Below are 17,551 nucleotides of genomic sequence, written 5' to 3'. Positions count from 1 at the left end.
CCTCCTCATCCACTATCAGACTAGAATCTGCAGGAGCACTTTCACTTCACATCCATCCTAAGACACCATCCTTCCCAAAAGCTCTACCATTTCTCCAAAAAGAGCATACGGAAGAGGGTTCCTGGGGCTGACCCTCTTCCATCCTATGACTCTCTGGGCAGGTCACTTACACAACCAACAGGAAACTTACAGGACCTGGCAACCACGGAAGAAACAGTTATGCAGGTGAACCGTTTTAAACCCACTGGTCTTTGATACCATATAAAAGCACAACTTTCACTCATTTTCCACTATAATGCTATGAAGAAACAAAAGACTCCACAGACAATGATCAAATTAGATTCTGCACATTGATTAACAGTCAAGTGTAGTTTCAGATATTGATTACACAGGCTGGAATTGAAGAGACTTGAGTGATACAACTAGATTTCTATCTATGTTCTGGATGTTGCTGCCTCTACCACAGCACCATAGTATGACATTAGAACATGCACTGTAATCACTCCTACAGAATAGTTTCTAAAACAAAGAAACAAATATGAAACATCTCTTCAATCCAAATTATACATCATTAATCCAATGATCTTTCCAGTGTAAGAAGATATACAGTTGCATTAAAGGTGACTTATAGTCTGTTTAAGATAGCTCCAAACAGGGCTAGGGGAGGAAAAGCAATGGCTTTCATTTAAGAAGCCTTTAACCATATGAAGATCCCCAAAACACTTCTCAGTCAGGCATTAATATTATGCACACCAATTTCAAAGCAGGAGCAGCCAAACCAAACCAAGGAAGATTATAGGTAACAGCAAGCTGTTCATGTTTTTCCAGGGCAATAGAACAGTTCTGCATATACTATCTTCACTTTTTCCTCCTGGGTCACACATTGCCTCAAGCACATGCTTCCTTCACACCTCTGGAGGATCAAAGCCAGTGGCACTTCATCATAGGTGTACAATTAAACATGCTGAAGATTAAGTCTACAAATAAATGGAGATCGGAAGGAGCCCAGATAGAGATATCCATTGTGTTCATGTGCCTCACTAACATAAGGTACCGTCATTCCGCTGGGATCATGAAAGCTTCTTCTGTAGGATCCTGTCTCACTAAGTTCAACAACAAGGCTATACTTGGGCACAACCTTTGTCACAGTCTCCTGACTCAGCAGCTAAAAAGGAAAACAAAGAAAAAAGGTAAGAAGATTAACAGATTGTTCTATATGATTAGATCGCAGACACTTAGACAGTCAAAGATCATTCCACATTTCCTGGAGGAAGTAGCTAAGATAACTACTTTGAGTAAAATATTATTGCATAGGCTTAACAAGTTAATACCTGAAAAGTCAACTTTAAAAGAATCATCAGTAGAAATGAACTCCAGGACTGTGCCGAAAGGATGTCCATACTGATGCAAGAGACATCAGCCTTTTCTGGAGCAACTGGTGCAAAAGAGCAGACTTCATGCTCAGCTCTCCATAGCATCACTGTTAAGGCTCCCTTGCTGCACCAGAAGAGACACCAAGTTTTAAAGAAACATCACAGAACAGCCGAGAGTTCATTTAGCTGAACTGGGATTTCGATCCTAAATTCCGCTTTTTTTTTTTTTTAATTTTTGAGAACATAAACTTTTCAGATTGAAGTATTTACAAGTCTTTGCAGTGTTCAAAGGCACCATCCAGTTTCTTGGAGATCAGATAACCCTTACAAAATATATTATTTCTGCTCCTCCTCATCTTAAAGAGGCTGTGATATAAGAACAGGTACACTGGTTCAGAACAAAAGTTTTACCTAGCACTATACATACATACATACACTGTTTCCAACACCGGCTAATAAAGTATGCCTAGGGTGGCCACACAAACAGGTCAGACTTCCCAAACACTCAAACACCTGACAGTAGGTAGCTTAGGCATTTCACAGACAAAGGTGGAGCCTTCAGATGTTCAAATGCAGACCCTCTCTTGCTGCATGACCAGGGCAAAGATAACCCCTCTTTCTTTTCTAATATCACAATGGAAAGCAGCTTAAGAGATGGCTACCAGTTAATCAGAGAAACTAGAGTTATTTGAACCATCTTCGAACATATGGAGAATGTTCTAAACTAGAGACAGTAACAGTTTTAATCATAACATATTGAAAAAAAAAAAAATCCTTCCTGTGAAGAGGAGGAAACAGGACAAATTTTTACGATTTCCATTCCTACACTAAGCGTGAAGGTTTTTTGGTTTTGTTTTGTTTCCTTTGGTTGGGAGGGGAGGGGGGGGAGGAGTGCAGGGAGAAAGGGGTTACCTTAAATATCATCCTTTTAATCCAAGGTTTTTCGGACAAGAAATCCAACAGAGAAAATCCAGGATTGGGTCGGACAACTGACATAGCTACCCAATATCCTCCAGAGCTGCTTAATCTGATATTATCTGGAAAACCAGGCATATTCTCAACAAACATATCTGCTCCACCTTTCATCAGCCCAGACACATAATACCTGAAAGTTCCAAACAGCAGTATTAAGACATCTTCACTCAAGTAGTAAGTGACAAACAAGTCCCCAAAGGAATTCATTGGGGAAAAATAAAGAATGGAAAAAAAATTAAACAGAAAAAACAGGGCAGGGTGCAGGAGTAGTAGTAGTAGTTTCAAAGGCACACTCACCTCCTGATTCTAGCCATAGTTGTTTCCTGCACTAGGACAAAATCTTCTGCTGGAGAGAGCTGGACTCCATTAGGAAACTGCAACCCCACCATTAAGACTTTCACTTCTTTTGTTACAGTGTCATATTCAAGCAGGCTAACAAGAGAACATTATACATAGTGAGTGTATGGCCTTGTGACTGAAGATAAATATTTACTCATCTTGGTTTCCTTCTCCGAGTATTTTCCCTCCTCTCACACCAGCTTGACCCAAGTTAAGAAGGCAGAATAGCCATGAAACTTGTATTTATGAACATAGGAGAAATACATTAAGCCAGTTAAGACAGGCAGCATTCATAAGGGATTCAGGCCAGCTATAAGGCTAACACCTTTTCTTTTAAAAGGCTATTCCATGGAAATCATCTTAGAGGGGAAAAAAAAAGAGGGATCTCATTTATTTCATGGGCAGTACAATGTTTGCACAAGTGGTTCTAAAAAAAGAACCTGGAGACCAAGCAAGTGGCCAAGTCCACTTCTACTGCTGAGCTTACAACAAGTTAAACATCTTTAGGAAGAGATACTTGCCGCCCATCATCTGTGCCTTCCATAATCAAGAGCAAGTAGTCTCGTTTTTGCCATTTGCTGCTGGAGTCAGTAAAGTAGATCTTCCTCCCATCCTGGGTCACTGTAAGGTCATTCACAAAAGATAACTTCTGACCTTCAATTAGTGTTTTGGTTGAGACAAGCATTTTTGTTTCACCTAGTTACAAAGGGAGGGAAAAAAAAAGAAAAAATTCACCAGACAAGATTTTGTGTGCCCTCCTTTGAAAGTTAAATACTTTGAAGTTAAATATTAACAAGAAATTAGCAGGCACTTCACAATTTTTCCATTTTTGCATCTGTTAAGTAATAAGGATTTGGGTTGTGGGGGAAACACTCAACAATAGTAGAAAACAACCAGGAGAAAATACTCTTCAGAAGAATTGAAATAGAAGTTTCCTATTGAGAAGTGCCAGATGTTTCTAAAGCTCATTTTAAACCAAGTAAGTACACACTCAGGCCCCAACCTTGCAGAAGAAATCAGGCAAGCCAATCACTACTCCATCTTTCTGCATCACTTTGCGGCAACAAAGAGGAATACTTTCTAAACGTTAACCATCAGCAAGAATTGAGCATTGGCAGGTTCCCTGAACTGCACTGTCACACTCTGCGTATCACCAGATACAAGCTGGTATCTGGCTCAGAGACCATGAAGGACAGGAAGCAACAGGGCCTTTCTCATCAGGAGCAAACCATCTGGTCACCTCAGCCCCACCAAACTACACCCTTAATTTCCCTGTAACCCCAGTCCATAGAAGGTGAATAAAAGCTCTTCACTACCGCACAGCAAGATCAAGGCAGAAACAGAAGTACAGCTAACACTGCAAAAAAGTTTATTATAGTAATATTATTTTTCCTCTTTAAGAGAACTAAGACAGCTACAGAGCTTTATTTATGGATCCTGCGATACCAACTTTGAAAACTTAAAACATATGCCACCAGAAGATAAGCAACTAGTAATTCTGATCAAGACAAATGGATACAGAGAGGAAGTGACTGCTACGAGAAAATAAATATAAATTTCCTGCAAGGCATATTTCATCCTGACAGCTCCAAACTACTTTCTGGAGAAGGCAAGCTTTCTTATGCCTACAGCATCTGGTAGAACTCCAAATGAGCCCAAATTGGTCAGTGGAAGAGAACTGCTGAACAGTAAAGTCGTACCTGTGTCAGGATTAATTTCATAGAGTCCATAATAAGCATCTGCCACAAAAAGGGTGTTATTTGGCCCCACTCTGATGCCAAGTGGTCTTCCACAAGTTGGCTCATCTTCCCAGGTTCCTTAGAAAACAATTTAAAAATGGTTTTCCAAATATGAACAAATACAAGGCATCCAGGCTATCCACAAAGGTTAAACCTCAGCTTAACAAGAGTACGGCCAGTAGCACACACGCACGCGTGCACCGCACACACACACTAAAGAAACCATTCTTATTTTTCCAAGGCATAAGTGAAACAGATGCCTCTAGACTGATTAAAAGATGAGGATTATCGTATAATTTGCCAAGCTTGTAATCAACCAACAACTGCCCTAAACATTGCTGAATGAAAGAAAGTTTGTTTTTTGATGCTTCTTCACAGAATCAGTTTTGCTTTAAAAGTCTGGATTTCCCCACTTCCATCCCCCAAGTTTTCACTTCCTAGAAATATCTAATGCTCTGATGAAGCAAGTCAAGACTGGCACTGATGATTTCTTCATAAGATTACAAGAAGGAAGTAGATTACTGCAAACCTGGAATATTTAGGTCCACTTGAGTCTTGAAGAGTCAAGACCTCCTTGATTAAGACTCTTCTTGATGTAGACTGCAGCACTAGCAAGCAACAGAGCCTTCTGGGGAAGTTGGTCAGCCTTTCTGCTTTCTCCTCCATATGACAGGAGGGAAGAGAAGTTGAGGCTTCTCCTATTTCTGAGGCCCCAGAGAAGCACTACAGCATGATCTTCCATCTCCCAAGAACAAGATGCCTTGTTCTTGGCTTAAGTCCAGTGGCAATGAGCAGTGGAAAGGTGATACACTGTATTCACCCCACCTGCATGTGTGCCTAAGCAGCCCCTGCAAGTCCACCTTTGTATCAGGTGGCAGCACACTTCATTCGCAGTCAGGGCCAAGGCTCTCCCATCTGTTAGGCAGCCAAGAGAATGCTTCCAAATCAATTTAAGCCTAATCATGTGAACAGCTATACAAAGTTATACACCTAAAATGCCAAGCATGTTAATGCAAGTTAAATAAAGACAGCAACAGCCCCAGCTTAGAGTCTAACATGCCATCAGTACCATACAACAGTTCTTCTGTCACAAAGACACAGGCTTTATGTCACCAAAAATTCCAAAAACAGCAACAAAAACCATAAACACACAGTCACAACAAGCGCCAGCCAGACATCTCAGACCGATGTTGCCAACCTTAAGCTCCTCCATACAAATTGTGCCGCTAATAAACATGCCACTACCAGTTGTTCTCACTCACTTCCAGAAAGTTCATTAAATGAAGCAAGTAAGTTTTTCATTAAAAGGTGTGGACTTCAGTGAGAAATAATTGTAATTTAGCAATGAAAATACAGAAATACCATAACCAGTGGAAGATCTCTGCTAAAGCAAGTGCAACCACCACAAACCCTCATAGTACTTACAGGCAGAGGTAAAGTGAAATTAGAATAACAAAGTTCAAATGCAAATTTTTTTTATAAAGGAATTTTAATAGAAAGGGAGGGTGGTATTTATTTTCAAAATCTCTAAATAAGTTGATTTTACCCAGTCACAAATTATTTCATTCACTCACACTCTCAGAAATACCAAATACATCCAAATGGCCTGGCCAGAATTACTTGTGTGCATGAGCAGACAAGGGTTCACCAGCTGTCACATCCTCATTGCATTCCCAGCATTCTTCTTAAGTAGTCATGACAAACTACTTTTGGACAGATCTTTTATATCTCACAGAAGTCCCCAGTTGTTAAGGGGTGCCCCTTCTCTTCAGAATCTTGCAGACTTCAGCTTCCATAAATATTAGCCAGGATGCTGCCCATTTTTCCTCATTTAGGATATGAAGTTTTTTTCCTTGCATCTGTAGATGCAGGGCTAACTGGAAAAGGAATGTCATTTATGATACACTGCAATCTTACCTTCCTCCTGATGTTAAGACTGCATTCTGTTTCCTTTGAGGATGAAGAGTTTGTAGTTGTGACAAACATTCCTCAATTTATTGCTAGGAATAACATCCTTTGTTATCAATGCCAGCCATTCTTTTAACCCTTTGTTCTCCTATTCCTGCTGATGCTTATATACATATTTCTATTCAAACTTGAGTCATAGAGATCTTTACATTTCTGTTACAAATCTCTATAGAGTAATATATGCACTTGCATAAACAATCCAGACAGAACAATACTATCAACACAAGTCCTGATCCAGACATTTTCAGGTACACCATGTTCAGGAGCTGTTACTTACCACAAGGACCATGGCCAATTCTGGCTATTGTCTGTATTTCTCCATCTTCAATTTTTAGAATCTTTCCATCAGCTGTCCCAGTAAATAGCACATCTGCAGAGACAATTGGTGGGATCAGCTGGATCACACTTGCAATGGAAAACATCCTTTTACATGATACAATTATCATGAAGCAGAATTCATGTTTAAGATACAGTAAAGTAACAAAGTCTTCCTCTTCAGTTGCACCAAAAGAGTAAAAAGCCAAAAGGAAGAGAATCAAGACAAATAAAGCATTCAGTTAGATTTTCACCAACTCAAGAAGAGGAAGGATTCAAGCCTTCAAAGTCAGCAGAGGGATACAAAGTTTTTGACCCATGTATAAGTGGCCCCAAACTTCAGTTAAGGATTATGATAACCATTTAATGGCTAGTAATTGGATTGCTCCTTGCAGGCAGATTTCTACATCACAAAGTGGGATCGGGTTGTGTGTCCATCTTACCACTTGCAGAGAGAGCACTCGCAGGCCTGGCGAGGAGTCAGGTGACTAGCAGGGTACGCAATAGCAGGCCCAGAGCGCACCCTCTACACTCTGCCCAAAACCAGGCAGGGCCAAACACACTCGTTCCGTTTTGTCAGCAATGTCTACCTGCTTCTCAGCCAGTAACTACTCAAGCTCAGCATAGTCAAGACAAGGAAATAGCTAGAGGAGATAAGAGAGGCCTGTAGGATGCACAAAGCTAGTCTGGCCTAGGCATCCAATCTATCCATCCGGTAGCCTCCCACCAGCAACCCCTCCACACAGTTCCCAGGACTCCCTACACAGTTTGGAGCACAAATCCTTCATTAAATCTAATTTGTTTAACCCCTCACATGCCTTGAGTGTCTCTCTATGCTGGTTTCTGACCCTCCCTTTCCCACCTAGTGGTCACACCATTCTTCAAGAAGCAATTCACTAAATAAAACTTCATTTTTGTGCAGGTTCCCAAAGGTTTTTGAACACTACTGAGGAGGTTTAAACTGCTGTTGTCCGTACTGTATCTGTCCTGCAGATGAGCTACACCAACTAAAGCAATCCAACAGTCACCCAAACCAAAAGCATTGCTCAATTAATGCATTTATGTCAACTCATATGATAGAATGGGACAGATTCACTGGACACAAACAGCACCTGGAAACTTCTACATATCCAAACTGAATAGCAAACAAAGGACAATTGGATTAGCAGAGCTTGTTGCTCGGACTTTTCCATCTCCAACGTAACTGTTTGAAAATTTAAGCCTGTTAATTACACTTTAAAAGGGAATAAGATGACTTCAACATTCAGAAAAGGTTTCTACCTCCTGCTAAGCTATTTCCAATCACATTGATTATTTCAGCCACAGCAGAACTGGGCCTCATGGGAAGGTTTCCTTAAAGAATTTCTGACAAGACTGATAACACTAGAGAATAGAAAACTAGTAGTTCCAAGTAATCACTTTACCATAACATTAGCAGAGAGAGGCAGAAAAAAATTATCTGAGGAAGGAAGAAATTTACAGAGCATTTTCTTGCTAAGGCAAAATAAAATCAAGGTTTTAAATATTTTACTGGTTCATTAAGAGATATAGTAGAATGAAAATAAAGGGTATGGCTACTGTGCAGCTCTTGTATTGAAAGAGCATGGGCAAGTAAGGCTGTCATTGCAACATCCTTCCTTTCCTCATCAGGGCAACACAGGATTTGCATTAAGGGTAGTTCCCAACCACATCCCTCCAAGAGCACAAGGAACCACACCTGCACAAAGCTGGCTTCCTACTAAGAGGGTGTCATGCTGTTACAGGTCTAGCCACCTCATTACGAAATGGCTCCAAGGAGGCTGGGGGGTGTGATTTGGTGCAGAAACACACGTGCTCTAAGAGAGGTGTACACCATAAAATCTGTAATGCATGCAAACAGCACTAAAACTTAAACTTGATATCAACTCAAAATTTTTTGCTATCACATAAATAGAAGTCAGCACCAGAGAACTTAGCTGCTTCAGTGGCCGGAGGCATCAGAAGGGCAGGTAAATATTAATTCCCAGTTAAGAGCTAGCCAAATGAAAAATGGGAGAAGTTCCTCCACATGCAAAAACCTGACTCCACTACTAGTGCTTTTTTCTTTTTTTTTTTTTTTTTTCTTTCCTTGCAAGATATGGATTTTTGAAGAAAAATTTACAGTGGGGAAAGGAGAGAAAAAAACAGTATGTAGCAGCCAGTGTATGCAACCCAGTTATTTTTATATCTAAATATTAAAAAAAAAAAGCTTCCAGAGCTTGTTATCTAAGGACATTGCTGATCAAACCCTTACCAACGTAGCAATATTTAAAGACTCTTTCTAAAAGCTTATTTTGTCAGTGCTTACCATCAATATTGACAATGGATTCTGGTCCAACAAGCTGACCTTCCCATAATCGCTCAGCTTTTCGTAACTTGGTATTGGGCTCTAGCACACCCGTCAGAATGGGAGGTTCTTTCAAACTGTGGAGCAGAACACAGATCTCATGACTTTTCACACCAATTTGCAAATGCTCTTGAGAACAAGTCAGACAATTGCTTTTTCCTAGTTTGCCAACTCCTGCAAGCCTGACCGATGCTCCCCACACAGCATACTCCAAAAGAGAAACCACAGGTCACAAACTGACTATTGGACTTTGTTCATCAAGTATCACAAATTTCCAGTTCTGCTGCTCAGAAAAGAAGTTCCAACCACATATTCCTGGGACACATCTGGAAGTCTATAGAGCTTTAAGTCCAACAACACTTTTACCATTCATTACCATTATACAAAGGTAAAGGATTTCAGTATTATCACTGCACAAAAAAACCTACTTTTAACTCAGTTGAATGAGCTGCTTGTATTAGAATGTTCTTCTTAGATATATATTTGCAAGTTTCAAAACAAACAGATTTTCAATTTAAAAGTCTATAATTTTAAAATACAGCAAAATCTGACACCATATAATACTTTGATCAAGGAAAGAAAATAATCATTTTTAAGCAAGCAATAATGTACATTTAGTGAAAAGTGTTAACTATAGTGTTTGAGCACTGGAACACATGCTTTCATATCATGTCAAAAATACATATTCTTGTGACTTGAATGCATTTCCATGGAGAAAGACCAACTCAAAGGAATAAGTCCATGACTATAAAAAGTTTTGAAATCTAAAAACTATAAAATAAGGCTCAATTTTTCAAGTCCTTATTCACATAAATAGCCAGGTTCAAGTCAATTGGATTTTTAAGCAACTACAGACCTAAAACATGGGAAAGATGATGCCTACACAGCTTCCACATCTGGAAGTGCTGTAAGTATTGGAGTCCTTTGTCCAGTTCTGGGCTTCCCAATACAAGAGAGACATGGACAGACTGGAGTGAGTCCAGCAGAGGCATACTAAGATGATTAAGGGACTGCAGCATGTCTCATATAAGGAAGGGCTGTGAAAGCTGACTCTTCAGCCCAGAGAAGACAAGACTGAGGGAGGATCTTATCAATGCGCATGAGTATCTGAAGGGAGGCTGTGAAGAGGATGGGGCTAGACTACTTTTAGTAGTACCCAGCAACAGGACAAGAGGCAACAGGCTCAAATAGAAACACAGGAAGCTCTATCTGAAAGGAAGGAAAAACTTCTTTACTGTAAGGGTGACTGAGCTCTGTCACAGGTTGTCCAGAGCAGCTATGGAGTCTCTTTCCCTGGAGATCTTCAAAAGCCATCTGGACAGGGTCCTGCACAATGAACTCTAGATGACTCTGTTTGAGCGGGGGGTGTTGGACCAGATGATCTCCAGAGATTCCTTCCAACCTCAACCATTTTGTGAAGATAGGTTTCTACAGAAGAAACTAAAAAGCAGAGCTTGGGGCATTTTATGTGGAGTTTCACAGTCTTATTCTTCATTTTCTTTATTTTAGTAGCACATCATTTCCAGTGGCATAGAGGATTAACATCACTCTCTTGGCGAACAAAATTTCCGTAAGTTCTTTCAATAGAGGGATTCATTTAAACAGCATCTCTCTCTTTGATTTGTTTCAAAACACTTTCATGCAGATTCTACATGATGCATTTTCATCTCATCTATCACACAGATTAGAAGCATTTCTGGCAGTGAGGCTAACAAACTAGTTATGAACATACAGCAAGATAAACTAGCAATTAGGACAGGAAGAAGTTCTCCCGACCTTGTAAAAGGGATTTAAACTCAGAAACGTAGGCATGCGGGATACAGTTACTCTTGACCATATACTAGGAAAAGTTTTTTTTAGAAATATCCTGTTTGCTTTCAGGACTTCTATTTAGCTGCACTATGTTTCAGGCAATGTTTGTTTAAAGAAAATCATAGTAGAAAGCATTTCATTAAGATTTGCAACCAGGCAGCTTATGTCTAATAGCCTACTGGCAAGACTTAATGTGGTAGAGCAACACTCTGTCCCACATTAACAGTTTCTTTCAACTCTAGAGATATTTACGGTGTTCTTCCTTTTCATTAAACAATTATTGAGCTGATTATAAAATATTAGCAGATTGGAGAAAGTGAAAATGCTCAAAATGCCTGAAGTCCTAGGCAGCCTGACTGCACCCTAAGTCAGCAGGGGACGTTTCTCACACAGCTTCTCCGAACATAGCTCACATCTTGTCAGGTTGCTAATTCACTGTTATATTCCACAGATGATACAGATTCAGCTGTTCAAGAATTAAGACAAAGCAGAAGTTACTAATTGCATTTGCTTGAAATGATCTGCATTTATATAACACCTCCCTAAGGTTCAGGTAGTTCAAAATGCCAAATTGACCTAGTCAGGTTATTCATTTCAATTTCAAGCTTCAAATGAAGTCTCCCTCAGACAGAAATGTAACAGCAAGGGTACAGCTGGGTCCCTAGTGCAAAGGCAGTTCTCGTCTCACAGAAGGTCAAGAGCACATGCAAGTTAACCACAAACTCTGACAGCCTGGACAGTAGAAAATCATTTTCTAAATTAGATCAAAGAAAGTAATTCAGCTCCTTCACTGATCAACACTGAAACAACTGCACAAGATGACTCAGAAACTGTGCATGTAAAGCAAGCCATGGTGATGGACGATATTACAATCACTCCCTGATTTCCTCAACCAAATTACAATCACTTTATACAGTTGACTTAAGTCTTCTTTGCTGGATAAAGCAGGGTACATTCAAGAAGTTACACTTCAATAACACCAACTTCAAAAACAAAAGTAACACTTCACCTTATAGGTTGGGGGTCTATAGGACAATCCAGTAGAACAATTGCTCCAAGCAGGGGAATAATTAGAGACACAGCCAAAGTCAAGAAGGTCACACGGAACACCTTGCCACTGTAAGTACTGCCAAACAAACAAGAAACAGGATTATATCTTAAAAACAGCTTAACACGTTTTTTTTAAAATCCTCTTATATTCCCCCCTTTTTTTAAACAAAAGAAACCAGAAATACTTTTGCATAATAGTATCATATGAAGCAGCACACTGAGCATGTGCTTGTTTCATGCAGATTACAAGTTAGAGTCGACTGAAAAACAAGAATTTTGGAGGTTTTGACAGTGGTTTCCATTTTAGCACAAAATTAAACCAAGATCTCTCAGAATTTTTCAAAAAGCAGAAATAACTAGGCACAGATTCTGGATCAAGAATGAAAACGTTCAAGCAACTAGAACACTACATTAAATTTTACCAATACTTAATTAATGAACAATGGCTTGAAACTCAAGGCCCAGCATGAAGAAGAAATTAAGAATGTTTTTTTACCCATCAAAACATACAACAACAACAAAAAGTAAAAACATTTCTTTCACAGGAGATGAACATTTTTTTTCTCAGCAAGTTTTGAGGTATCAGTCAGGCTTCTACAGAGAAGAGCAGAGCACCAAGCTCAACAATTCCCAGTCTTGAACTGGGAAAGCAGCTGCCACAATTTTAGCTACTCCGAAACATCCATTGGCACAGCCAGACAGTCTCCTTGCAGCATCAATTAAATCAAGACAAACAGTGCCTGATGGTTCTGCATTAATCACTTCCCATCATGTTGTCCTTGATCAGCAACTCATCCAAATAATGGAAATACATACTACTGCCCAGAGCACAAACATCACAACAATTGGGGAGCTAATGATAAGTACATGCTGATTACCAACCTCAAGGTAACCTTTGGGATTAGCAACTGGAACAGGAAGGATGGACCTGGACTTGGATTTCATCTCTATTTCCATGCAAAACATGAAGGAGTTGGAAAACTTGTAATCCATCACAAGTCTTTTCTGATTGCATGACTGCTCTCTGCCCCTACGTTCTGGCAACAGACAGGGGCCTCTTAGCGGTAGGGGGCACTAGGGAGGCCTACTCCAGTTTCCCTACATTGGGTCTGCATGGGATCCTGTGGGCCATCACAAGCTGCAACACAGAACTCCAGGTTGTGGCAAGGTGACTGCTAGGATGCTGACTGTAAACTGCAAGACCTACTTAGGACATTGCTGAAATCAAGGTAAGGGTGCGGAGTGCCACTCAAACACCTTACAAAAAGCAAACAAACAAGACATACTCAAAGCAGAAGAATACAGAATTATAGGTTACTGACTCTCATCAATAGAAGGAATCACTGGAGTATAGTTTATCAACACTGATAAGCAAAACAGAAAGCCTTAGCTAACTGTGTCTCTGATTATTAGTCCCAAATGGACCCCAGCCACAAATCTCAGGGTACAATTTACCAGCTATTAGAACAGTAACTTAGTTGTCACTGCAAACTAAGAGTAAAGGTTGTTGCACCAGCTCTTGCAGACAGGGAGTATGCTGGGAAGAACATGCTATGGATCACCATAGTGAGTGGTCAAGACCCCTTTCGCCCCCCCCCTCCATCAGTGAATATTTGGGAATTAGTATCTAGGGCAAGTGGGAGAGATGGGCTGGTTCCTCTCTCAGCACCTAGCCAGAAAAGGGGCTAGTGCCCTCCTTCAAAAGCAGAGCTATGTGTGCCAGCGGATTACCCTTACAGAGCACCATACGCAGTCAAAAGCAACTGCCTCATTCTGATGTCTGTATTTAAACAGACCAACCACAAAACTCCCCAGCACAGGTTAAAGCACTGCTTAGTTATAAGCTCTTCCTGCAGAAAGGCCAAACCAGGTGTGCAGGCCACACAGCAGGTTTAAAGCAAAATGGCACAGGTCTGTTAGCCACCTTGCCCCAAGGTAAAATCACTGTGGAGAAAAAGACCCAGGGAGGAGCCAGATGGTCACAAAAGCACGATGAAGGGCATCGCTCCCCCCCAGGCCTGGCAAAAGGCAGCTCAGCCCTGGGACAGTCAGCTAGTCGCTTCCACTCTCACTAACGCGGAGGATCCCCCTCATAGCACTCGGGTGCCAGACCAAAGCCTCCCTCATGCCTGGACGGGTCAGGCCAGGCCAGGTCAGGTCAGGCGAGCCACTGCAACCCCAGCGCACCCCTTCACAGCCAGACAGCCCTCAGGCCCGGTCAAGTCGCCTCCTCGCAGCCTCAGGCCAGACCCTCCTACCAACCCATCCCCCACAAAGCACTACTACTTGGCTCCCCCGTCAGGTGGGCCCCTTTCCCCGGTCAGGGCAAACACCCTCCTCACAGCCCAGGCCAGCCACATCCCCCAGCACACTACCCCAGCTCTCACATCGGTCGGTCGGTCAGCCCGCCGGCCCAGCCGCCCTTCTCTCTCTCCTTCCCCGCCCGAGCGGCCTGGCCGGGGCCCACCTGCCCTCTTTGGCCTCCTGCGCCGGGCTGTCCTCAGTGATCACCTGCGGGCGGAGCGGCCGGCGCTGCCGCAGGCCCTCGGCCTCATTCATGCTGCCCCAACCTGCAGCCACCGCCGCCGCGCGCGCGCGCGCCCGACCCCGCCTCTCGCGCTGGGCCCCGCCCCAACGGCCGCGGCCCCGCCCCGCCCAAACGGCCGCGGCCCCGCCCCGCCCCAACGGCCGTGTCCCGCCCTTCGTGCCTGGCCCCGCCCCACCGGCCGCGCGCCCGCAGCACCGCCCCCCGGCGCGCCCGCCATGTCGCCGTGCGGGCGGCAGCGCCCGGCTCCGCCGCTGTCACTCACACACCCCCCCCCCGCAACAGGGCCCGGGCAGTGGCCTCCCCACGCTCCCCTGCCCCGCTGCGCGCTGAGGTGAGGGTCAGGCCGCGGCCCTCGGGTGAGGTGCACCGGCCCACCGGGCTGATCACCTCCGGCAGGGCGGCCGGAGCTGCAGGCCCCCAGCGCTCGCAGGTGCTGCGTGTGGTCCTTCTGCCACAGCATCTGCCAGAGTGGGCTGAGTCCTGGTGGCTCTGCGTGTGCTAGAAACACGCTCATGCTCAGAGACCGGAGTGCTTAGAGGACACATGCTGGTGCTCAGCACCACGGCAGGGGTTGCAAAGCCTCTGATGACACTGGACATCTCCTGCCCTTCATATCCAAGGAATGTCCTAGATAACAGGTAGATCAAACCACCACCACCTCGGCTGCCAATCTTACTTAGCACGTGCTGCTCATATCATACGGGGCCATAACTCAGATTCATCTGGTATTCCGACCACTTGACACGTTCCACCTTGCTAAAACCCTGTGGGAAATCAGTCCTCAGTGCTCTAGAGCCATAGGACACATCTAGTTTGTTCACCAGCAGGGAGCAACGTTATCAGCACGTGCAGGCTCCTGCAGTGTCCCATCAGGTGAGCAATATTATTAATAGTTATTATCTGGACACAGAGACCTCAGCCAACTTTACTGCTGCATCCTTGAGGTCTTCAGTACCTGGTCCTGATCCTAGGTCAGCTCTGCTGCACTTGGTAACCATGGTGGCAATGTTTGGGCTCACATGAACAGCTCCACTGCAGCACTCATATCTTTTTGATGTATTGATCTGCTGTTTTGCATAAGTAGGTTTAACATAATGATCCTATTCTTGGAACCCAGCAATCAGCGTATCTGCCAGTTTTTCAGTAACAATCCCCCGAGCTCTTGAAGGAGCTGTATTATCCACAAGATGGCACTAGAAAACTGCACAAACAGGATTAAATGATTTTTTTCTCAGATACGCCTGCATAATTGGCTGTGGTGGAAAAGGAAGGCAGAGTGAAGTATAAAGAGTTCTGGGATCTTAATAGCAAAACCCTGCAGGCTCCAAGGAGGCCAGAGTTAAAACCACGTAAGCTGGCAAAGCTGAATGTTTCTCTCACATTTTAATTGTAACGTCACTTCCAGCTCCAAAAGCACGACCAGGTCTGAAAGCTTTTTTAAGGGCTGCAGGAAGAGAGCACTGGCTGCCAAAAGCAGAGGGCACAGGCTGGCTCCTTGTTTGGAAAACAAAGTTATGCCAGGCCCCTTTTTGTTTCTGCTTATCCCCCTCGGCAACCACCAAATTTACTAGATTATTTAATCCAGATGTGAGAGGGGAGCCGGCTCTCCAAAGACACCCAAGCTCCCATCACTAAGGGGCCAGTCTTTGGTCGCCTAGGAGCTCCCGGAACAGCACCTTTGTCCCTCTCTGTCTTTTAAAAAATGCTGGCCGGAAGGACTCTGTGTGCCAGAGCCCGTATAAGGGCCACAGTTTTAACACCACAAAAACAGTGTTTAACTAGTGCAGATCAACAAGCAAGTGCTAGAGAAGGGGACTGTCCTTAGCTGCATGTTCCCAAGGAATGGAGCAGGCTATTGGCAACATGCTTAGTACTAAAACGTGCAGGTTTTGCACATAAAAGAGATGTGGCCAGAAAAAAGTTGGGGTTGGGGCAGGAAGCTCTTGGGTTGAATTCAGGGTACAGGCCCAGTAGTTGCAATAGAGCTCAGTGGTCCTGTTCCCCAGAGGCATCTGCCTGCTTGAACAAATGTCGCACCTCAGGATCCTGCTAACAGTATTCTACAACCTGTGAAACTTCTCTCTTCCCAACAGCTCTGTGAGGCTATTGCCATTCCCCAAGGTGGTGGGGACTGAGGCACAGAAGAGTCAAGTAGCAGCCACAATGTCACTCAGGCAGAAAAAGAAATTGATTTCAGTCTTCCACATCCCAGGTGGGCTCTAGAAGCACTGAGCTCTCCACTCTCTCTTAGTCTCAACAGAGAGCAAGAAGTCAAAGTAAGCTTGTCACTGCAGAAAAAAGAGAGTCCAGGCAGAAACACATCTTGTGCAGAGGAATTAGGCTGGTAATTTTGTATATCTGTGATCAGTTCTGCCCCAGAAAAGTAACCACCCCAGTAAGCTACAAATGCTTACATCCCCAAATCCATCCGTCCATCCAGGACAGGACAGGGCTAGCTTCACTGCCATGAGAAACATGCTGCACCTCTAGACTCAGCCAAAAGGCAATTCCCTGTACAGAATTACCAGTTTTGAAGCTGAAAAAATAATGATCTGTTCAGGCTTAGTTTAAAACTAGAAACTTGTTACTGAAATTAGTTATTATGGCTGTTAAGTAGTTAGAGAGATAGGCCCTGAATGGACTTGTGTCAGGCTGAAAAACAGAGTCTCCATTTTACCAAGAAAATCTGTTAGTAAATAAATCATTAGGGCAGCTGCAGCAGCAAAATACAGAGTGAGATGAGGAACTGCCTTTCTAGCCTTTTCATGGCTTGTAGTTCCAGGTGACCCTTGCCAGAAGGTTGCAGGAGCTAAGTGGCATTGGAAGCTTCGCAGGAGCAGCTGCTGGATATAACTGGGGTAGCATCTAATGAGAATGTTCAGTACCTGTCCCTGCATTTCAGCGATAGTGTTATCCATGTGGGATATGCAGGGGGTGAAACACAATCTGCCTCATTCTTTAATGGACAAGGTCCCTGCTGAGGATGTTAGTGGCATTTACAAATAATCCTTGGCACCTGGAAACAAATTCCTTCTCACTCTAATCTGTTGAGCTCTGGGGCAGCTAA

The 17,551-nt window shown here is 43.2% G+C and overlaps 2 protein-coding genes across 2 annotated transcripts in view; both read right to left on the bottom strand.

Moving 5' to 3' along the window:
- Positions 1-331: 331 nt before the first annotated feature.
- Positions 332-14,511, bottom strand: APMAP (adipocyte plasma membrane associated protein). Its single transcript, XM_062571311.1, has 9 exons — positions 14,404-14,511; positions 11,896-12,012; positions 9,036-9,151; positions 6,672-6,764; positions 4,388-4,504; positions 3,209-3,383; positions 2,646-2,780; positions 2,286-2,478; positions 332-1,165 (listed from the first exon to the last, which is right to left on the bottom strand). The coding sequence occupies exons 1-9, from the start codon at positions 14,493-14,495 to the stop codon at positions 956-958; spliced, it is 1,248 nt and encodes a 415-aa protein (XP_062427295.1). The 5' UTR covers positions 14,496-14,511; the 3' UTR covers positions 332-955.
- The window catches only part of ACSS1 (acyl-CoA synthetase short chain family member 1), a 50,694-nt gene continuing 45,072 nt past the window's right edge, over positions 11,930-17,551 (bottom strand). Inside the window, exon 15 of the transcript XR_009957802.1 lies at positions 11,930-12,012. The gene's annotated coding sequence lies outside the window, so the exon portion shown is untranslated. The remainder of the gene's footprint in view (positions 12,013-17,551) is intronic.

The sequence above is a fragment of the Rhea pennata genome, chromosome 3 (assembly GCF_028389875.1).
Source record: "Rhea pennata isolate bPtePen1 chromosome 3, bPtePen1.pri, whole genome shotgun sequence".
NCBI lineage: Eukaryota > Metazoa > Chordata > Aves > Rheiformes > Rheidae > Rhea > Rhea pennata.
The sequence above is the reverse complement of the archived record's forward strand: the minus strand, read 5'-3'. Positions and strand labels throughout refer to the sequence as shown.